This window comes from Anabrus simplex, chromosome 3 (assembly GCF_040414725.1).
Source record: "Anabrus simplex isolate iqAnaSimp1 chromosome 3, ASM4041472v1, whole genome shotgun sequence".
NCBI lineage: Eukaryota > Metazoa > Arthropoda > Insecta > Orthoptera > Tettigoniidae > Anabrus > Anabrus simplex.
In genome coordinates, this window is record NC_090267.1 from 248,907,948 (window position 1) to 248,929,202 (window position 21,255).

The 21,255-nt window shown below is 41.0% G+C and overlaps 1 protein-coding gene across 1 annotated transcript in view; it reads left to right on the forward strand.

The window, feature by feature from the left end:
- Window positions 1-236: 236 nt before the first annotated feature.
- Window positions 237-21,255, forward strand: part of form3 (formin 3) — a 962,880-nt gene continuing 941,861 nt past the window's right edge. Inside the window, exon 1 of the mRNA XM_067142982.2 lies at window positions 237-324. Within this exon, the coding sequence (XP_066999083.2) occupies window positions 288-324 (37 nt within the window). The 5' untranslated portion in view covers window positions 237-287. The remainder of the gene's footprint in view (window positions 325-21,255) is intronic.

The following is a 21,255-nucleotide window of genomic DNA, read 5'->3' on the forward strand; positions in this document are numbered from 1 at the left end:
ACCGTCACCAAACTCAGCTGTCCAGACGTCATATTTCCTGCTCACAATGGTGACAGCAGATATTATAATGCGAGACCATGCGCGAGGCGATGCGTTCTGAATGCCATGTATACGCCTAGGATATGATTGGCTGTCTTCTATTCATTGGTGGTGATGTATTGCAACGTCAGCCACAATGAAATGGTCCCACTACGCTACCCCTCCTTCAGTTCGCTCGCCTTCGTGGTGCGATCACAAAGGCTACAGTGACGTTGCCACAGCGGAAGACATAAACGGGATGAAAAGAAATGGAACACCTAGTAAATGAACTGCGCAAGAGGAGACGTAAGTAGTCCAAGATAATCCGTCAGTCGAATCGTTTATCATCTCAGCTGTGTTAGGGATTTCAAGTGTGATGGTGTTCTGTTTCTGGAGGAGTCGACTTCCGAGAAGTAAAGTTAGCGGAGCAATTAATCGTCAGTGTTTTCCTGTTTCTTAGAACGGGCGCTTTGCATCTTTTATTGTCATTGTTCCCTTCGGCCATCAACATTTGCACGCGCTGCTAGTTTCGGAAGTGAATACGTTAATAAACTAATAATACGTTTGACCCTGGAAGAAAGACCACCGTAAAATTTGCTTCATACATAGTGTATACTTCTCAAAAGAATTTTGGAATAATGTCATAAACGTGTTATGGATCATCTTGACGAAGCATCAGTTGAAATATATTAAACGAGTGCGATACCTTGATATTTGGTCACATCAGACAACAATAATAATCTTTATTCAATTTAGACAAGCGCGACGAGGATTTATTTAATCCGGTTCCGCAATGTGGGAACAAAAGCTGGTTTTATTCGCAATATCTTATTATAAAGCTGGTACCGATATTCCAAACTTTCGTTGAGATATGTATTTACTTTTAGTGTTGATACTCATTGCAGGGATGGGAATACAATGTTCAGTTAACACAGGTAACAAACACGCTGAATGTCATTAACTGGTGTAAATGTAATTATGATAAGATATTCATGTGAGAAAGTATTTCGGATCTATTTATAGTGCATCATCTGATACGAACATCTGTGCATAAAGAGCTCGCCGCAGCACGGCTAAGTAATGAAATCGACCGTGATACCTAATTCTCCTTTTCGTATGTGTCCGGTTCTTGTCCAATTCGTAGGAACAAAATACGTAATGCTTTGCGAATCATGTTTCGTTTATTTTGTTTATAAACGTATTTATACTGAACCATCTTATTCCACCGTTTTTCCCACGCCTGTGCGGTCGCGGGATCGAACTTCGTCGCACATGTGGATTTCACGCCGTTTTACAGCCGGATGCCCTTTCAGACGCCAACGCTACGTGGAAGGATGTAATCATTATTGCGTGATTCTGCGTTGGTTGGTAGTGTGGCGTGTTGTCTGATTATGAAGAGGAAAGTGTTGGGACAAATACAAACACCTAGTTTCAGAGCCAGAAGAATAAATCAGATGCGATTAAAATATCCGACTAGGAAGGGAATCGTACGCGGGACTCTGTGAAACGAAGGCTTCTGCTGACCATTCAGCCAAGGAGCCGGACGAAGTTATTTGTTAGTGATGTATTTTGTCCTAAATCAAACCCGATGGTGCAACAGCCCGGAAGGGCCTTGGCCTACCTAGCGATCGCTGCTCAGCCCGAAGGCCTGCAGATTACGATGCGTCGTGTAGTCGGCGCTACGAATTCTCTCGGGTGTTACTCTTTGCTTTCTAGAGCGGGTATTCATTTTATACAGAGTGTACAAAAATGCCGTTCAATAATAACAAGGCGTGATACACGGGATCAGGATAGTTAAAAATGAGAAGTAAAATCAACTCACTAACTCGTAATTTTCATCCAGATTGAAATGTGAGAAAACCGAGCTCGATAGCTGCAGTCGCTTAAGTGCGGCCGGTATCCAGTAATCGGGATATAGTGGGTTCGAATCCTACTGTCGGCAGCCCTGAAGATGGTTTTCCGTGGTTTCCCATTTTTTCACACCAGGCAAATGCTGGGACTGTACCTTAATTAAGGCTACGACCGCTTCCTTCCCATTCCTAGGCCTTTCCTATCCCATCGTCGCCATAAGACCTATCTGCGTCGGTGCGACGTAAAGCAAATAGCAAAAAAAAAAGTGAGAAAGACGGGATTTGCGACCCAGATGCCGTCTTAAATTACAATTATGTTGCGAAACCCACTTTTTCGGCGTCTAATTGTCAAGAAACTTCAAGAACCCTCAAAAATTGAATGTCGAATTTTGTACGAACACCAAACTCTTCACTCACACAGTTCTTCCAAAGTAAAAAAAAGAATCGAACTGAGAATAACCACGGAGACCCACACCTGAAAAATTACATTTGCAAAACTACATTACCCTACTTTCCCTGATCCTTTTAAAATGTTTTCTTTACTTTACGTCGCACTGCGACAGATATATTTTACGGCGACGATGGGATATCGAAGGGCTAAGAGTGGGAAGGAAGCAACCTTGGCCTTAATTAAGGTGCAACCCCAGCATTTGCCTGGTGTGAAAATGGGAAACCCATCTTCAGAGCTGTCTACAGTGGCATTCGAACTTACTATCTCCCGAATAAAAGCTGATAAGTTCGTGTCTCAGACCGCGCTGTTATTTGCTCATTTTTTTAAAGGACAATGCTTATTGGATGGCATTTGTCTTATGCCGGTTATATATCGGCTTTATAGATCGCCAATGTTGATTCTCGAATCGTTCTTCTTAACCAACACGAAGTTAGTGGTTAGGATCGTACGTCGCATAGATAAATGGGACTGGTTTAGAATATGAACATTTTTGCTTGCACTCATATAACCTTTCAAGTCAATCTTTGTGTTTGCAAATACCGCGAATGCTAACTTCGATAGTCATCCACACGTTAAGTATATTGAGAGGAATTAGTCCAGCTTTACGGTCCGATACCATTTCTGTAGCCAGCTCTATGTTACAACATGTATCTATGGTCTTTGGCAGTGTGATGTAAAGACAACAGTAAAGCCATCACCGTACAGGCCATGAAAGTTTCAAAGCAGTCAAAGGTAACATTTTACACTCTCTGGAACCGCGGCACTAGGTAAGATAGACTGATTAAATCTTTATACGGCAGAAATGTTTCTAGAATTTTGAACTTAATGCTGTCCATACTACTATAACACAATATTCATATTTTCTCTTTTTCATGACAAAATTGTAAATGGATATGCTACATCTTTAGCTGAGCGAGGGCATACTTCAAGTAATCACTAGTAAAATACTGTAGTAGTTCTTAATTACCGATACAATGGAAATAAAATATTATGTTATGACTGACCAAAATCGACACATTTTCTCAGTTTTCCAAACAAACAAACAAACAAACAAACAAACAAACCAAACAAACAAATAAATAAAATAAATAAAATGCTCAATCTGTATGGAATATATTCCACTTTAACATACCAAAATGTCATTCATAAGCAGATGATCGTTTCGAAATAAATGTAACTGAATCGTACAACATCCTACAATTCATTTGAACTATCACAGAGTTCTTAAATGATAAAATAGCTTTAAAATATATTACAAGAGTGTTAAATTTTGCACCAGCAACTTATAAAGGGTTAACTTATTACCAGGCCACATTTGCCCCCTGGAATTTAGCTGTTACTCATTTTTTGTGTAGGCTGAGAGAACCCCGGACCCATGTAGCCTGCTGTACCGTTCCAGAAAAGAAGATCTTGTTTCTAAATATTTCGTATTCCTGTCTCACATGCTTCCGAGTGAACAGAGCAGGCCTATATCGGCTCGGCGTGGCATTTCCGGTAGTGTGGTTTATTGTATGTAAATGGGGAGGCGTTTATTAAGACGAACATGATCATACAGTGCAAGAGCCAGAGGAATTAAACAGGGGGATAAAATCACCAATCCAATCGGGATTTGAACCCAGGACCATCAGAATCAAACGCAGATCGTTCAGACAAGGTATCGGACTTATTTAAAGATACTTCATTCTTTAGGATTTTTTTACATCAATCCAAATTAGACATTTCTCCTTATATTGACAAATATGCCACGAATTTAGCATTTTGCTTATATCGAAACTTTTTATATAGTATTATTCTTATGTAGATAATTAACATTCTTAGACCGAGCTCGATAGCTGCAGTCGCTTAAGTGTAGCCAGTATCCAGTATTCGGGAGATAGTAGGTTCGAACCCCACTGTCGGCAGCCCTTAAAATGGTTTTCCGTGGTTTTCCATTTTCACACCAGGCAAATGCTGGGGCTGTACCTTAATTAAGGCCACGGCCGCTACCTTCCCACTCCTAGCCCTTCCCTGCCCCATCGTCGCCATAAGATCTATCTGTGTCGGTGCGACGTAAAGCAACTAGCAAAAAAAAAAAAAAAAATCTTAGATCTATGACCAATGCATATGTAATATTTTGGAATACAGCGCGAATTTGTTATTCATTCACATATTAAATTTATTTTACTCTTGTACGAACGTGATTTATTTTTAAATAACTCTCTGTCGTTTCTTTTTTCTTTCTGTACGTTCATTCCAATTAATATTATCTGAAATAACTTTGGAGATTTCATTATTTTAATAAATGCGTTGATAAACCTGTTGATCTACATTCTTCCGCATACAAATTGTTATCTATATTCACATAGCACAAAATAATAATGCAATCGATTTTAACTCATACCACAGGACTGAGTAGCACCGAATATATGCTCTCGCTTTCTGAGCCTAAGTTTACGCGTTCGACGCCGGCTCAGTCCGGAGGTATTTTAAGGTGATCAAATACGCCAGCCTCGTGTAAATAATTTACTAGAACGTAAATAAACTCGTGCGAAATAAAATCTCGACAGCATCACGTTTCTTGATGCCGTAAAAGTAGTTAGTGGGACGCAGAACCTATACCACCACCATCGCCATTATCATCATTATCATCATCATCATCATCATCATCATCATCATCATCATCATCATCACTTACTATACCACCCGGTGTTTGACTTTAATTGTTTGTGATGAAGCCTGTGGCTGGGTGGAACACTTTCTTTGTTAATCTATGACTGAGCGTATCAGTTTATGAGGTCCTCTGCGGCTAAGTGTGGCAGTTTGTGAGATTTCCTGCAAGTGAGTGTAAACATTTGTGAGGCAACCTGTGGATGAGTGTAAAAGTTTGGGAGGTATCGTGCAGCTGAATGCTACAGTTTGTGAGACATTCTATGGCTGAGTGTACTAGTTTTAATGCATTCTGTGCCTGATAGTGACAGTTTGTGATGCATCCTGTTGCTGAATGTAGCAGTTCGTGAAACATCCTGCGAGTGAGTAGAACAGTTTGTAGGATCTCCTGTGAGCGAGTGTAACATGTTGTGAGACACATTTGACTGAGTGTAACAGTTCGTGAGACATTCTGTGGCTGAGTGTAATAGTTCGTGAGACATTCTGTGGCTGAGTGTAACAATTCGTGAGACAGCATGTGGCTACAGTAAGTGTAAAATTTGTGAGATATTATGTGACTAAGTGTAACAGTTCGTGAGACATTCTGTGGATGAGTGTAACAATTTTTGAAGCACCATGTGGCTGAGTGTAATAGTTTTTGAGTTGCTCTAGGGCTAAGTGAAACAAATTACGAAGCATTATGCAGAATTTGCTGCTATCTGTTTTGTATCCTGTGACAGTACCAGATTGTCAAACACCCTGTTTTTTAGTGCCTCAAATTGTGCGGCGTTGTGTGCCGGTCAGTGGCTCACTGTTCTAGCTCGAGGCTATGGCCCCTACAAATCACTTCTAGAGGATTACTTTCCCCTAGGCCCCCTCTCCAACCCCAAACGCATGAAAGAGGTCTTTATAAACGATCCTTGCAGCAAAGGGCAGGATTAGAGATGACCCTGGGAACTGTCAGTATCGCGCCTGAGGACAGCAAGGAAGTGGCGCATTCTCTCTTTCGTATTTCTCACCACATGTAGAGGAAGTATCTCAATTCGTGCAGTTTTGCCAACGTATTCAGAATACATGTGAAATGAACGAGTTGTTATTATAGTTGTTTCTGCTGCTTATTTTTGAAATATCCTGATCAACAACCCCCCGGTCTCGAAAGCCAAGAATAACGACCGAATGGATCCGTCGTGCTGATCACACGACACCTCAGGTCTTCGGGCTGAGCAGCGGTCGCTTGGTAGGCCATGTCCCTTCGGGGCTGTTGCGCTATGGGGTTTGGTTTTTGATCAACACCCCCCGGCCCGTCCCGTCTTTTTATGAAGTTTGGCCAATAATGAGGCCACAACACTAGTTGCAAATCGAGGATTGTGGCGACGTTTAGTAAATTTTCAGAGGCTTGCAGACTGAACGCTGAAAGGCATAACAGTCTATAACGATAATGTATGTATGTATGTATGTATGTTGGCTAATAATCCTCAGTTACTCCGTTACTATAGGCAGATGCCCGAGTGGCGGATTTAAGCTTCAAAAAGGTGTTCGCATAGGGGAGGATATACACTTTTCATCACTAAGATGTACTGTATATTACACATCCCCTGCGCTTCCATCTCAGCAACAGTATGCTTTACTGATGTGCAGTTTGGCGTTAATAAATATATAATGTTTCCTTAAATGTCGTTTGTATAATGCAACCTCAATTGAATGGTCCAGTGCAAAAACAGCGTGGCTCCACTTTTGGTCAAATTCATATATTGTTGGTTTCATTAGTATTAAAATCGCCAGATATTTTGATGCAAGAATGGCGTCACTCCGACCATTAGCTAGTGTTAGTGTGTTACAGTGCGGTGGGAGCTGACCCACTGTTTGATTTTGTGCAAAAAAGGAATGTAGCTCCTGGAGCTACCTTGTTTCTGCTGCAAACAAAGTTCCAAATTTAACATCGAGCAGTTGATTGTTAGTGAAGAACGCCCGTTGCGGTATTTACTGTATAACGATTATCATTACGTTATACTTATTTTGTTATTACACTTAACTATGTTGAATACGCACGGTTTCGTCACTTTGTTGTAGTTCATACTATTAATAGAATACACTATTTTGTAAGCACATTTGAATTTTGCAGTTCTTTCCTTGTTTGCTCCTTGATTTATCCTTTCCGGTTGAATAATTTTTCGCCTAGATAATTTATGTTATTGAAAGATATTTTCGAATTTGGTGATTCATGGCTGGCTGCCGAAATCTTGATTTAGTTCCTTCCATATACTGCGTCTTTTCAAATGGAATTTGGAGCCCAGCTTCTGTTGCTATTTCATGAACTATATCTATGGACTTGATTGCTTCTAGCCTGTTGTTGGATATGATTGCAAGGTCATCAGCAAAAGCTAAACAATCAAGATGAATTTTGTGTTTGAGAAGTCTGCCTTTAGTTTCTTCCTTTTTACGTTCACGAATAACTTTTTCCAAAGTTAAATTTCATAGTAGTCAGACACTGCTTCTGATTTCTAACGGTTCGCAAATTTCTCGTAGAAATTTAACTTTTGACATTGTGTTGGTTAGAGTTTGTTTGATAAATTTCCTTGTTTTTCTGTCGATCTCGTATTCTTTTAGGTTGTTGAACAGAGTATGTTTGTCTGTCTGTCGAGTCATACTCCTTTTTTTAAGTCAACAGAGGTGACTGATTACTGTTTGTTTCGTTTTGCAAATTTATAGGATGGATTTTAGGTTTAGGAAACTTTCCTTTGGACATCCTGCCTAATAATATTAATTGAGGTGGTATGTTTATTTCTCTAATACCGAACTCGATAGCGGCAGTCGCTTAAGTGCGGCCAGTATCCAGTAATCGGGAGATAGTGGGTTCGAGCCCCACTGTCCGCAGCCCTGAAGATGGTTTTCCGTGGTTTCCCATTTTCACACCAGGCAAATTCCGGGGCTGTACCTTAATTAAGGCCACGGCCGCTTCCTTCCACTTTCTAGGCTTTTCCTATCCCATCGTCGCCACAAGACCTATCTGTGTCGATGCGACGTAAAGCAAATAGCAAAAAAAGTAAAAAAAATAAAATATATATATTTCTCTAATCGCTTGGGAGAACATTTTCTAGATGACTGATAAAGAAATTCCTCTCTAGGTGGTTTAATGAACATTTCTGATTTTCGAGAATTTCCTCAGTATGCCAGATGTCCTACATTTCTTGATTACTTTGTTCTTCTTCTTCTTGTACTTACGCACGGATAAAGTTGTAAGTTGTTGTGAGTGCAAACAGGTGCTACTCACCCATTGACTCATTGTGTCACAGAATGACGGTAATTAGATTAGCGCTGGTAATCGCTACACAATAGCAGACTGATAGTCTGACAGCATTGTGCTCCCGTCAGTAGTAAGGCCACAGCCTTACAGCTCTTTCGTTTACTATTCAAAGGAAGGAATAGGGAAAAAAATGAGATAATTTCTGTACCTTAGAGTGACGTATGCTTCTGCGAATAAGATCAAGGGAATACGTACTTTTAAAATGACACCCGGCATCATGACTTCTTCAAGCAGAAGAGACACCACTATAGTGACGCTGAGGTAGGTGGTGTTGGTGATTATTTTGCTGTAAGAAGTACAACTGGGCAATCATCCGCTAGTAATACTAATCAGAGAAAGAAATGTAAGAGTTAAGAAGCGACTGAAAGGTGTGAAACCCGGGGCTCTTAACTTAGAAGAAATAAGGCATCGACAGAAGATACCAAAAGGACTTGAAGATCGTGAAAGTGAAAGACTGCCTAGGCCTCGGAAACGTCGGGACACGAGGAGAACAAAAGTGGTCCGAGGGAGGTCGGATATGAATAATGAAAGGAACCTGGTTAAAGTAACTTAAATGGAGACTTAGGCTCAGAAAGTAAACCACTAATTAGAACAGATGGGAGAGGCCCGACGTTTCGAAGGACCATTAAGGGCGTGAAAATGAATGACGCTGTAAGTTTCGTAAACCTAACGTCATCGGGTTCTGAAAAGGAGAGTTGACCAACGGTGGTTGGATAGAAAAGTGAGGAGCCTGACAAAAGTAAACGGAATCAGTGACAATTAATTAGGGAACCCCGTAGGTGCCAAGCCACGCTCCCAAGATGAGAGCTCTTTTAGTCATCTCTTATAACAGGCCTGGATATATTCTTCGTCCCCACCAATAGAGGTATTGTTGAAATTCCAAAGATAATAATAGTAGTTCATCGTGAATTGTTTTCCCCACTTAACTCTTGTCTACTTCTTTTAAGCAAATAGGTTATCCCGATAACATTCCAAGAGTTCCTCTCCAGGTGTGTTCAGCTACACCTGACTGCCATTGGACATGCGACATAGACCGAGAACAGTAATAAGCTTGTCACAGATGTCAGCTGAGGACTTGAAGCTCTATAAAGTGCCCTGTTGATCACGCCCACTCGGCCGCATGTGAAGTAACACGCGTGATTGTGGATTACACAAACCAGATAATAATTTCTATTAAGTCAGCTCCAAATTAGGGGATAAAATTAACACATTCCGCAAGACTTGTCCCTTTCCTTTTACAGACAGGATGAGTGAAATGAGGCCAATAGAAGACCTGTTCAGTAGCGTGTTGTAGACAGCACGGCGTCCTATTCCACCCTCAGTGTCCTTCAGAGAATTAACGGCTTCCCGAGAGAAGACAATCCACGTCATATGGAATACAGCCAACTGAGAGAGTGGGTGCCGTAAAAGGCGACTGAAAGGGGTAACAGTCGGGGCTCTTAACTTATGAGCTTGGGTTGGTGACCAAGGGCTTCCACCTGGATCTGGCATTATTTCCGCTTGCTTTGCTCTTTTCCTCAACATTTTAATCTTTCTCAGCCAATTCTTGTTTCCTTCTAACCCCGACGGTATTACGTTAGCGAGGCCTAGGGAGTTGTTGATCTTCACGCCATTTCTTTTGCCGATGACTTCATTCTTCGACGTATAAGATCTCTTTAATTTTCCCTTTGTTTATATTTATTTTTCTAGCGTATGGCTTTCAGTGCACGCCAGTTCTGTAGCTGCTTTCCCCGCTACACCCCATAGCTGTGAGGGTGTTGTCTGTGGGTGGAGATGTAATTGTACAGGCTTGAAATGGGAAGGAAGCGGCCGTAGCCTTGGGAAAGGTACCTTACGTGCATGTGTCTGCAGTTAAAAGAGGAAACCACGGAAAACCATTTCGAGGATGCCCGATGGAGAATTCGAACCCATCTGTCTCCTGAGTGCTGAACTAGCAACCAGCTTACATGTTCGGTCCTTTGATTAGTGTTAAGAGAGGATGTTTCTATTTATTTTGTCCGTAGTTCAACAGTTTTATGTCGCACTAACGCATCCAAGGTTTTCGGCGACACAAGGACTGGAAAGGACAAGAATACTGTGGATATATTCTACCCTTTCGTATTATTACAGTTTCAAGGAGGATAATAATATATGGTTACATGATTTCCCAGTTGACTTTTGCCCACTTCTTTTACGCATATGGATTGGTGGCTACGGGACGCCTACTTGGGTTTGGCATTGCTTCCACTTTCTTTGGTTTTTTAATGCTATTTATTCGGGGCGTCGACATAAGAAGATCTTTTGCCCCTACTTTGCACAATATATTGTGAACCTGCGTGTATTTGGGAATAGCGGAAGTGTAAAGTGTTGAATGTGAGCAAAGGGACATTAAGGACGACACAAACACCCAGTCCCCAGGCCAGGGACATTAATCATTTACAATTAAAAACCCCTGACCCGGCCGGGAATCGAACGCGGGGCCGCCGGGTGACAGGCGAACGCATTGCCTCCTACACCGCGGGGCCGGACTTGCTTCCACTTACTTGTACCAGTCTCTCCACTTTCATCTTTTCTATGAGACTTTCCTGAATTTTGCCAACTTGGCCAAATTACGAATGTTGGTACAGTACAACTGATATTAGGTAGAAAAGGAAAATATTGTGTACTTGCTCTGGTACTTAATTAAAGCGCAGCCTCAGCATTTGTCTGATCTGGAAATGGGAAACTACTGGTAAAACATCTTCTAGGCTGTCGACGGTCGGATTCGAACTCGCCATCTCCCGAATGCAAGTTCACAGGTACGCGACACGCAGCGCACGGCCACCACACTCGATAAGAGAAGATGGTTAACAGTTGTACTTCCTCTTATAGCAATAATCAACTCCACCGCCGCGTATGTCATATATGAAACGTACGGCTATTTATGTTTCATTAGGGATCATTAATTGAGAATTGCTTGAGTATTATTATTATTATTATTATTATTATTATTATTATTATTATTATTATTATTATTATTGTTATTATTATTATTATTTCTTTCTTTCTTTCTTTCTTTCTTTCTTTCTTTCTTTCTTTCTTAATCTGTTTACCCTCTAGGGTTGATTTTCCCTCGGACTCAGCGAGGGATCCCATCTCTACCGCCTAAAGGCAGTGTCCTGGAGCGTGAGACTTTGGGTCGGGGATAAAACTGGGGAGGATGACCAGTACCTCACCCAGGCGGTCTCGCCTGCTATGCTGAACAGGGGCCTTGTAGGGGGGATGGGATAATTGGAAGGGATAGACAAGGAAGAGGAAAGGAAGCGGCCGTGGCCTTAAGTTAGGTACTATCCCGGCATTTGACTGGAGGAGAAGTAGGAAACCACGGAAAACCACTTCGAGAATGGCTGAGGAGGGAATAGAACTCCCCTATACTCAGTTGACCTCCCGAGGCTGAGTGGACCCCGTTTCAGCTCTCGTACCGCTTTTCAAATTTCGTGGCAGAGCCGGGAATCGAACCGGGGCCTCCGGGGGTGGCAGCTAATCACTCTAACCACAATACCACAGAGGCGGACTATTATTATTATTATTATTATTATTATTATTATTATTATTATTATTATTATTATTATTATTATTGATTTAACATATTAAATGGATTGTACGGTGAAAATATCATACAGGGCTAATAATATAGGTAATAGTAGTCCAAATATAACCTAGGAATAGTAATTTTAACAATTGAAATTGGGGTACAAACATACATTAATACAGAAATATTGCCTGAAATACAGAGCTAGGTGTAGAAGAAGAAGAAGAAGAAGAAGAAGATTATTTTAGAGTTTTAGGGCCACTATTAACAAAATAATCATTCGTACATGTGTTCCTAGCATTCTTTGTAAACATAGTTGAGAACAGTATTGTTACACATGTCTCCGACGAGCATTGCCTGCTGCCATTCTGTGCAAGTGAGAATGGATTTAATGTACACAGTAAGTTGCAGTTATGGGGACGAGAAGAGAGAAAAGCTATTTCTGCACCGGGGATTTTAAGGTTCTCTGATATGATTAATTTATTTAGGTGGTACAATAAGTATGATAACAAGACTTCTCACATGTGTATTGTTGACTATTTCATTCATGTTTCCCGCCAAACCAAGGCAGTTACACCACCTCTTCCCCTCCCACCTAATGTCAGTTATGCTGTGCCAACATCAGTAGGCTGGTCAAGTTGACAAAAAATGGTTGAACATTTGAGATGCGTGGTGTGAATCGATTTTGTGTCCAGAGGACTCGTCAGTATCAGAAAAAGTCTTAAAAGATGGTATTATATGCCATGAATGTTCGTCGTTTTTAGAGCACGATAATACTAGGCTATACAAGGGAATAGGGGCTAGGAAATAACGCGTATATTTTCTACGACTCAGCCTGCAGGAGGAGCGAGTTGCTACGACACTGCCATACAGAGGTACTGGACCATCCTGTGCTGGTCGGGCAATGACTGGAATACATTTTTCTAGAATATTGAAGAAACATTTTATTGGGAGAGGATAACGAACGGACGATGGAGTTCAGCGACTCGATGTGTCCCAATGTCTGCTCTGATTTCATCTGTGGCGAAATTTATTTCTTGACTTCGGTTAAATAAAAGGCTTAGACAAGTGTTTGTGATGATTATTGATTTAACAGATAGGATATGGAAGAGGTCCAGTCTTTCGAAGAATGAAGGTACCGGCAAAGGAAATGGAAGGACGAACGAAGGGCGTGGATATTAAAGACTTCATAGGCTTCGCAAACACAATACCATCTGGGTCGGAAGGAAACAAGAGTTGGCCAAGGGAGGCTGGATAGGCTGAATACCCGCAAACTTAGAAACAATGTTAGATTCAGGTAGGGGAACTGTGGTCACCAACCCACGCTCCTAGGTTTAGATCGCCTGGTCTCACTTTTATTTGGCTCTTACGACAGGCAGGGGATACAGTGGATATTATTCTACCGCCCCCTCTCACAGAGGTTCTTAGATAAGCACGGCAGCCCTGTAAGTCCCTGTATATAAAGTTCATACTATGTACGTATAGTAGCTAAATTTATCCGCTACGATCTCTGTAACTCCGCCTGTGCAGGGTGTAGGAAAAATGCCATCCTGTAATCACTTGCGGTAATAAAGGGTATCAAAAGTCAAGCCAAGCCAAACCATCTTCGTACAGGCGAAGAAGGCTCTAGGAGGTCTGGAAGGTGAAGGACTCGACTACCCGCAATCTCAGTAGGCTAGTATGATAGAGTGGATAGTAGTACGCCCACCCCCTTTGCCCCCTAGAATTAACCTGGTACTCATTTTTGTTTTACGCTGAGTGAACGGGTGGATTATTGGCCGCTCCAGAAATATAAATCTCGTTTGTAAATTTTTCGATCTCATGACGGGGAATCAAAGCTACGTCCTTCCGAATGAACCGAGCTCGCCTCTTCCACCTAGGCTAGATAGTCCCTGATCGAGGGGATCAGAGCAATTAAAAAAACATATTGTGTGGCTATTTCTAGCCGGGTGCAGCACTTGTAACGCAGACTTTGTAGGTAATTGTTGTTGAGGCTAGTGTTGTGTGTGGTGTGTGAGTTGCAGGGATGTTGGGGACAGCACAAACACTCAGTCTCCGAGCCAAGGGAATCAACCATTTAAGGTTAAAATCTCCGACCCGGCCGGGAATCGAACCCGGGACCCCTGTGACCAAAGGCCAGCAAGCTAACCATTTAGCCATGGAGCCGGACATCAGAGCAATTAAAGTTAGGATATGAACCAACCCTCATCCAGAGTAACGTAATGTAGTTTTGTGAATACATTATATAAGATGGCAGTCTCCGCACTCGTACTACTTGGTCTTATTTACAAACAGTGATGTGACTGAAGATAGTATTGTACTCCTGCAAAAAATTAACATCCTGATTTTTGTTACAAATCTTGACGTTTTCTGACTACTAGACATAGAAAAAAATAGGTTTTGCAGATAAATTGTGATTTAAACGTCATGCGGGCTCCGTTTGAGGCAATTGTGCTGTGGAACACGTCTAAAACTACGTTAGTTGCTCATGACCCATTGGAATCCGAGTTAAAATTTCGAGTTAGAGGGTTGGTCCCGATCTTCATTCTAGATTGTCCTGATTCTCTCTATCATGTTCTGTTTTCTTATTGGACGACATTTTTCCTATATAACCCAAGCTCAGAATATGGCAGTCTTTAGTTTAGATAAATAAGACCAAAAGCTCGCTCCCTAGTAATAAAAAAAAAAAAAAGAAGCAGCAACAACCAGCAAGCAAGTTTACAATTTATCGTAACTTTTTTTACGTAGCACCGGTACAGATAGGTCTTATGGCGACGGTGGGATAGGAAAGGCCTAGGAGTGGGAAGGAAGCGGCCGTGGACTTAATTAAGGTACAGCCCCAGCATTTTCCTGGTGTGAAATGGAAAACTGCAGAAAACCATCTTCAGGGCTGCTGGCAGTGCGGTTCGAACCCACTATCTCCCGGATGCAAGCTCACAACTGCGTGGCCCTAACCGCACGGTCAACTCGCCCGGTATCGTAACTGTTGATGTCGTGACCATAGCCGCGAGATCTCCAGTTTTGCGCGAAATCCTAACCGCAGGGACGTGACTTGTCATTTAAAAAGTTCCACATGCATTGATTGGGATTCGACCCGTTGCCACCTTGGTGAGAAGCTAGCGATACCACTCGCCTGTCACTTCTCGGTTTTCACGCACATTTCATGCGGGGTACGTTCACGAGACTAACTGCCACCGGTATCAATATACGTACGGCTTCTCAATCCCTACGATCTATGCCACTTCATCAATAGAGCCCTAGTGCGGGATGGAGTAGCCTTCGATTTCGATTAGAAGGAACCCTGGTCATGAAATAATATTTCTTGTGTATTTCGTTCACGTGACGTTGAGGAATGATTGCCTAAGCTGCTTAAATTAGAATCATTAACGACAGCTACAACCAATATAAGTTTATAATTATTTTGGCGTATGATTGGCAAATGCGATTATAAGATACAAGAAGGATTTATCTGCTGTGAAGTGAGAAATATACGCGAAAATCTGCATTTAATAAAAGCTATCCTAAATATATACCACGCTTGAGAATTAGTCACCGTTGTTTTGATTACAATTTTCTATTGAGTGGTGTCTTGGGATGGATTTAGAAAGGTACTGTTTCACCAGATCCCAGGCTCCGACACGATTTAACACATCAAATTGCTCATAATCCCAGGTCCGAAATTCCCAGAACTCGAACCTATGTTCACCTTAAAGAAATGCTACATCCTGCACTTTATTTCATACCAGAAGAGTTCCGGCAAAACATCTTCCTGTTTTCTACGCGTATGTATAATGGTTGCAGTGCTATGAAAGTGACGGGTGCGTTATGTGTGTCGTGAGGTGCCGATGACCTAGTTCGGTCTAATCCTACGGATGAAGCAACATCATGCCCAAGGGTAGGCCAGGTCATGCCGACCGACCATCTGCTAACTCCCAGTTGACTCATATATCAGCACGTAATTACTTGAACGACCTGATTTATCAAGTAATACAGTTCTTATGTCAACGTATGACACCTGCTCGTCTCTTGTGGGCTCTTGTATTAACAGAAACTGTTATCTTCTAACAGGATATGCTTGACAGAGATTTATCCTGAAATAAGTTAATATGAAGGACTCCGAAAAATAGTTTTTTTTTGTATCTGTGGTTAGGATTTAAAAGTAATAATGCATTGCAATATGAGCGCGGAAAGGGCCTTATTGAAAAATGAGTATGAATTGCAATTTTCATTTCCTTTTTCTCTACAAAAGTGGCCTCATTTAAGAGACCAAAGATAATGTTATACAGGTCGAAATGAGTGTTCAGAATTTGATTTGGGACACCATCTCCAGGAGAGGTGTACGTAATATAAAACTTATTTCCATAAAGCAATGGTCTCTAAGTCAGGTTTGTTGTAGTAGTTGCAGCAGTGTATTGTTTAATAAGAGCATTTAATAGGAATCGTGCGGGAAACAAATTTCAGTGGCAGTTTTCTTGACAGAAACAGTCTTTCAGCATTTTCTCTGAAAAAATACATATTTACCATATTTGCCCAGAATATTTTTTATGGTTTTAATTAATTACCATACCTAGAATGAATAAATACACATCTTTCTCCCTATAATATCCTGTTTTTCGCGATTGTAATGCTATGCTATTTTATTACAGGATGTTCAGCTCCGTGGCTGAATGGTCAGCGCACTGGCCTTCGGTTCAGAGGGTTCGATTAATTCCTACGGCTTGGGGACTGGGGACTGGGTACTTTTACTTGTCCCCCAACACATACCTCTTCATATTCACACAACGCATCACGCTACCAACTACCACAGAGACACACAATAGTCAATACATCCCTCCAATAGAGTTGGTGATAGGAAGGGCATCCGGCCGTAAAATTGGGCCAGACCCACACGTAATAATCAGATCGCAGCTGTGACCCAACCAATGTGTGAAAAGCCCCAGAATAATAATAACAATAATAAATAATATATTTTATTACAGGATATTTTCCACATTTTATGGTTTACAATAACATTTTTATTAAAATGTGAGTTTCATTATTTCAGATTTTGTCATGAACTGTAGAATACTTAAACAACAGCCCTGGGGTCACCTCCCTTTAAAAAGCTGGACAATCGTTGGAAGTGTTCGAGACACCCTCTGTTTTAAAAATAGGCCATTTTTATAGAATTATTAGTGTGTATGAATTGATTTATTTTTGGTAGTACTTGCATGGTTTATGTAGGCGTAAGATTGTGGAGTCTAAAACCCTTGTCGACAGCTCCGAAAAATGGTTTCCCGCTGTCTCTTTTTTCTTCTTTCACAAAATGGAATGCAATGAATTGTGATTATTAGTTTAAAAGGAAAGTGCAATATGATAACCATCTCCTCTTAACGCCAAGCAGAGCAGAAAAATAAAGAGGTCTGAACATTCGAAAAGTGAAAGTATCGACAAGAGAAAGAAAAGCGGCATAATGAATGTGAAGAAAAACCGATTTCGGATCTCGTAAACTTAATACCACGGGATCGGAAGAGAACTGGATGAAAGTGTAGCAGAAGTGGTAGCACTGCCAGTGTCAGCTAGGGGATCCACGATCGTTAACCACGCTCGCAAGCTTTGAGCTTCTGGGCGGGGGCGTGTTCCCTTCAGTCGCCTCTTACGACAGGCGGGGGATACTGTGGACGTATTCTACCACCCACATCCACGCAGTAATCTCTCTCCCTGTCTCAAATATACAAAAAATATTAATGAATAATTTCAATACAAATCGCATACACTACACGACTATACATAAAACTGCCTTTCTAACTACAATGTTGAAAACGGGTATAAACTATCGGTTGTTCCTCGCTCTGAAGTCAGTTGCTTAGGATGGCCACATGGAAAACGGTTGAGAGTAAACCAATGAGGTAATTTGCTGTTATAAGACAGTGGTGAAGTCGATTTAATTCTACAATATTGTTAGAATCACTGCATAATGGAAGTCAATGTCTAAGAATTTACTAAGTTTTGTTCAAATGTGGGATATTTATAAGGATTAGTGCCTCTCTTGTGCTTAAAGCTACCTGACATGGAAATAAACTTTCAGTGGGCAGAGTCTACCGTGCCCCGCCCAAGCCCAGTCAGCACTTGTTTTTAACAGCCCCTGTGGGTCAACAGATAACGCGGCTGGCCAGCAGCGATTATAATGGTAAACGTTACGACCGTACAATTGTTATGAAGCCATAATCATTGGAACGGATTAATAATGACCCGTCTCTAAGCGAAGCCTGAAGAATTAGGTGGTTAAAAAAAACATGATATATGATACGATTCTGTCAGATGATGAATAACAACTTGCATCGCCGGGCTGAGTGGCTCAGACGGTTAAGGCGCTGGCCTTCTGACCCCAACTTGGCAGGTTCGATCCTGGCTCAGTCCGGTGGTATTTGAAGGTGCTCAAATACGACAGCCCCGTGTCGGTAGATTTACTGGTACGTAAAAGAAGTCCTGCGGGACTAAATTCCGGCACCTCGGCGTCTCCAAAGACCTTAGAAAGTAGTTAGTGGGACGTAAAGCAAATAACATTAATTAATTAATTACAACTTGCATCGTTACTTTAAGATTGTCCTTTTGTAAGGGTCACACTAAATCTCGTAAGTTTGAATGCATCTTCTTTCTCACAATTCCGGGTCTTATTTACCTGAATTCGAACTTAGGTTAAACAGGAGTAAATTCACTTAAACCCACAGTAAAACGAGACATGTTAGTGGATTCTATTTCTATTTTGGAGAATAGTATTTTAATGTTCTGTAGTAATATTCAAATGTTATTGTCTTTCTACTGCAGCCATCAAGATAACATGATACTACATATTTTTGACAAACATGCCCCTATACGAACAGCACGCGTCTGTAAAAGACTCTCCCCGTGGCTAAATGATGATGTTACAGCAATGATGGCTAAGCGGGATGCAGCTCATAAGAAATATAAACATTACCCGACAGTGGAAAACTTAATCTATTACAAACGACTACGGAATAAAACGACTCAGACAGTAAGAAACGCTCGACTACGGTACGCCCATGACCTTATAAAACCTGACGTAAGACCCGCTACTTTATGGAAGTCAATCCGCCATTTTGGACTAAATAAACCAGACGATTTGGAAGTTTCTCTTGATGAAATGAATAATCACTTCGTATCCTCCCATATACAATTAAACGAAGAAGCAAAAGAAAATCTTTTGTGTGCAAATTACAACACACCACCCGTAGGCAGAGACCAATTTTATTTTAGTTATGTCTCACCCCTTCAAGTGAAAGCGGCTATCATGCGAATTAAAACTAAATCCACAGGGGTGGACAATATATGTATTATAATGCTAACGAAAATTATCGACGCTATTATTCCAGTATTGACATTTTATACAATTTCTCCCTTCAAAATAGTGTATTTCCAACTGTCTGGAAAATGGCCCTGGTGCATCCTTTATCGAAGACAAAATCTCCTAGACTAAACAGTGACTACAGGCCTATAAATATACTGTCAATAGTAGCCAAGGGACTCGAACACATTGTGCATAATCAAATCACCAACTATCTCAACGTCCACGACATATTAGACCCACATCAGTCAGGTTTCCGACGCAATCACAGTACATGTACTGCCTTACTAAGCGTGACTGACGATATAAGATAGGCTATTGGTGAGCAAAAACTGACTATCTTAGTATTATTGGACTTCAGCAAAGTATTTGACTCTGTAGACCATGAGTTGCTCCTATCCAAACTTTATCACCTAGGGTTATCCTATAGTACTCTGAGATGGTTGGGAGCTTCTTTACACGAACGTCAACAACGTGTCATCAATCAAGGTACGTTTTCTTCGTGGCAATATGTGAAAAGAGATGTTCCACAAGGGTCAACCCTTGCTCCTTTGCTATTTTCTGTCTATATCAACGACCTAGCTAAACAGCTGACACATTGTAAACGTCACACGTATGCTGACGACGTACAATTGTACATCCATGCAAAACCAACAGACGTTTCGACAGCAGTCGAGCAAATTAACATGGATCTAGAGGCCATAAGTAAATGGTCTTCCAAGCATGGACTTATTTTGAACCCGAAAAAGTCCCAAACTATAGTAATTGCCCACCCAAGACTTATTTCCAGTAATTACTGCATGTCCATCCCTGACGTACAACTTCAAAATCAAGCTTTGCCCTTTTGCAAGAGCGTAAAAAATCTCGGAATAACCATTGACCAGCACCTATCGTGGACGGATCAGATAATATCTGTGAATAGACAAGTTTTTGCTATGTTGCACACATTAAACAATTTCAAATTTACTTTTCCGTTCAGTTTAAAGAGGAAACTAGTTGAAATCCTCGTTCTTCCAATATTCGATTATTGTGACGTAGTTTACAAAGGTGTGAAAACCGAGCTTCGAGATAAACTACAACGTGCACAGAATGCCTGTGTAAAATTTATATGTAATCTGAAATTTTCAGATCATGTTACCCAGTCTTACGTCGACCTCGGATGGCTACGCCTTGAAGACAGACGCAAGCTGCATACCCTGACTTTATTGTACCGAATCCTTACCTTACAATTCCCAACTTACCTGTATGAACGATTTCATAGCCTTTCTGAACACCATGATAAAAACACCAGAGCGCTGAGCTCGACATTGCTCGTTATTCCTAAGCATAAATCCTCAACCTACAACAACTCCTTCACTGTTGTGGCCAGCCGTGAATGGAACTTCCTTCCGCAGGAGGTCAGAGGGATATCAAACCACGGAAGATTTAAAAGTATGTGTTCAAAATATCTCTATGAAACGAGCTCGTAGTGCGACAGTCTTCTTCTTCTGCTTCTTCTTCTTCGTTTTCTTCTCCTCGTGGTTCTTCTTCTTATTATTAGACTATTATTATTATTATTATTATTATTATTATTATTATTATTATTATTATTATTATTATTATTGAATCTGTAATTCGTTGTATGTTGTATGTTAATTTCTTCGTAGGAAGCAAAATGCTAATTTATATTGTGTATTATAATAGTTATTTTTATGTACAGCAGGATAGCATAGTACCATAGTAATTTGTTTCAGTCTCTTTTTCTTCACTTATGCAGTATTTTATATATTTTTATGTTATTTATATATTTCACTGGTTAAGTGTAAGACAGGGACACGTGTTCCTAACTTTGCCAGTTGAAATAAACCATATCTATCTATCTACCTATCTATCAAGATGATATTTTGTACGATATTGGCTTTACGTCGCACGAACACAGATAGGTCTTACGGCGACGATGTGATAGGAAAGGGCTAGGACCTGGAAGGAAGTGGCCGTGGCCTTAATTTAGGTACAGCCCCAACATTTGCCTGGTGTGAAAATTGGGAACCACGCAAAACCATCTTCAGGGCTGCCGACAGTGGGGTTCGAACCCACTATCTCCCAAATGTAAGCTCACAGCGGCGCGCCCCT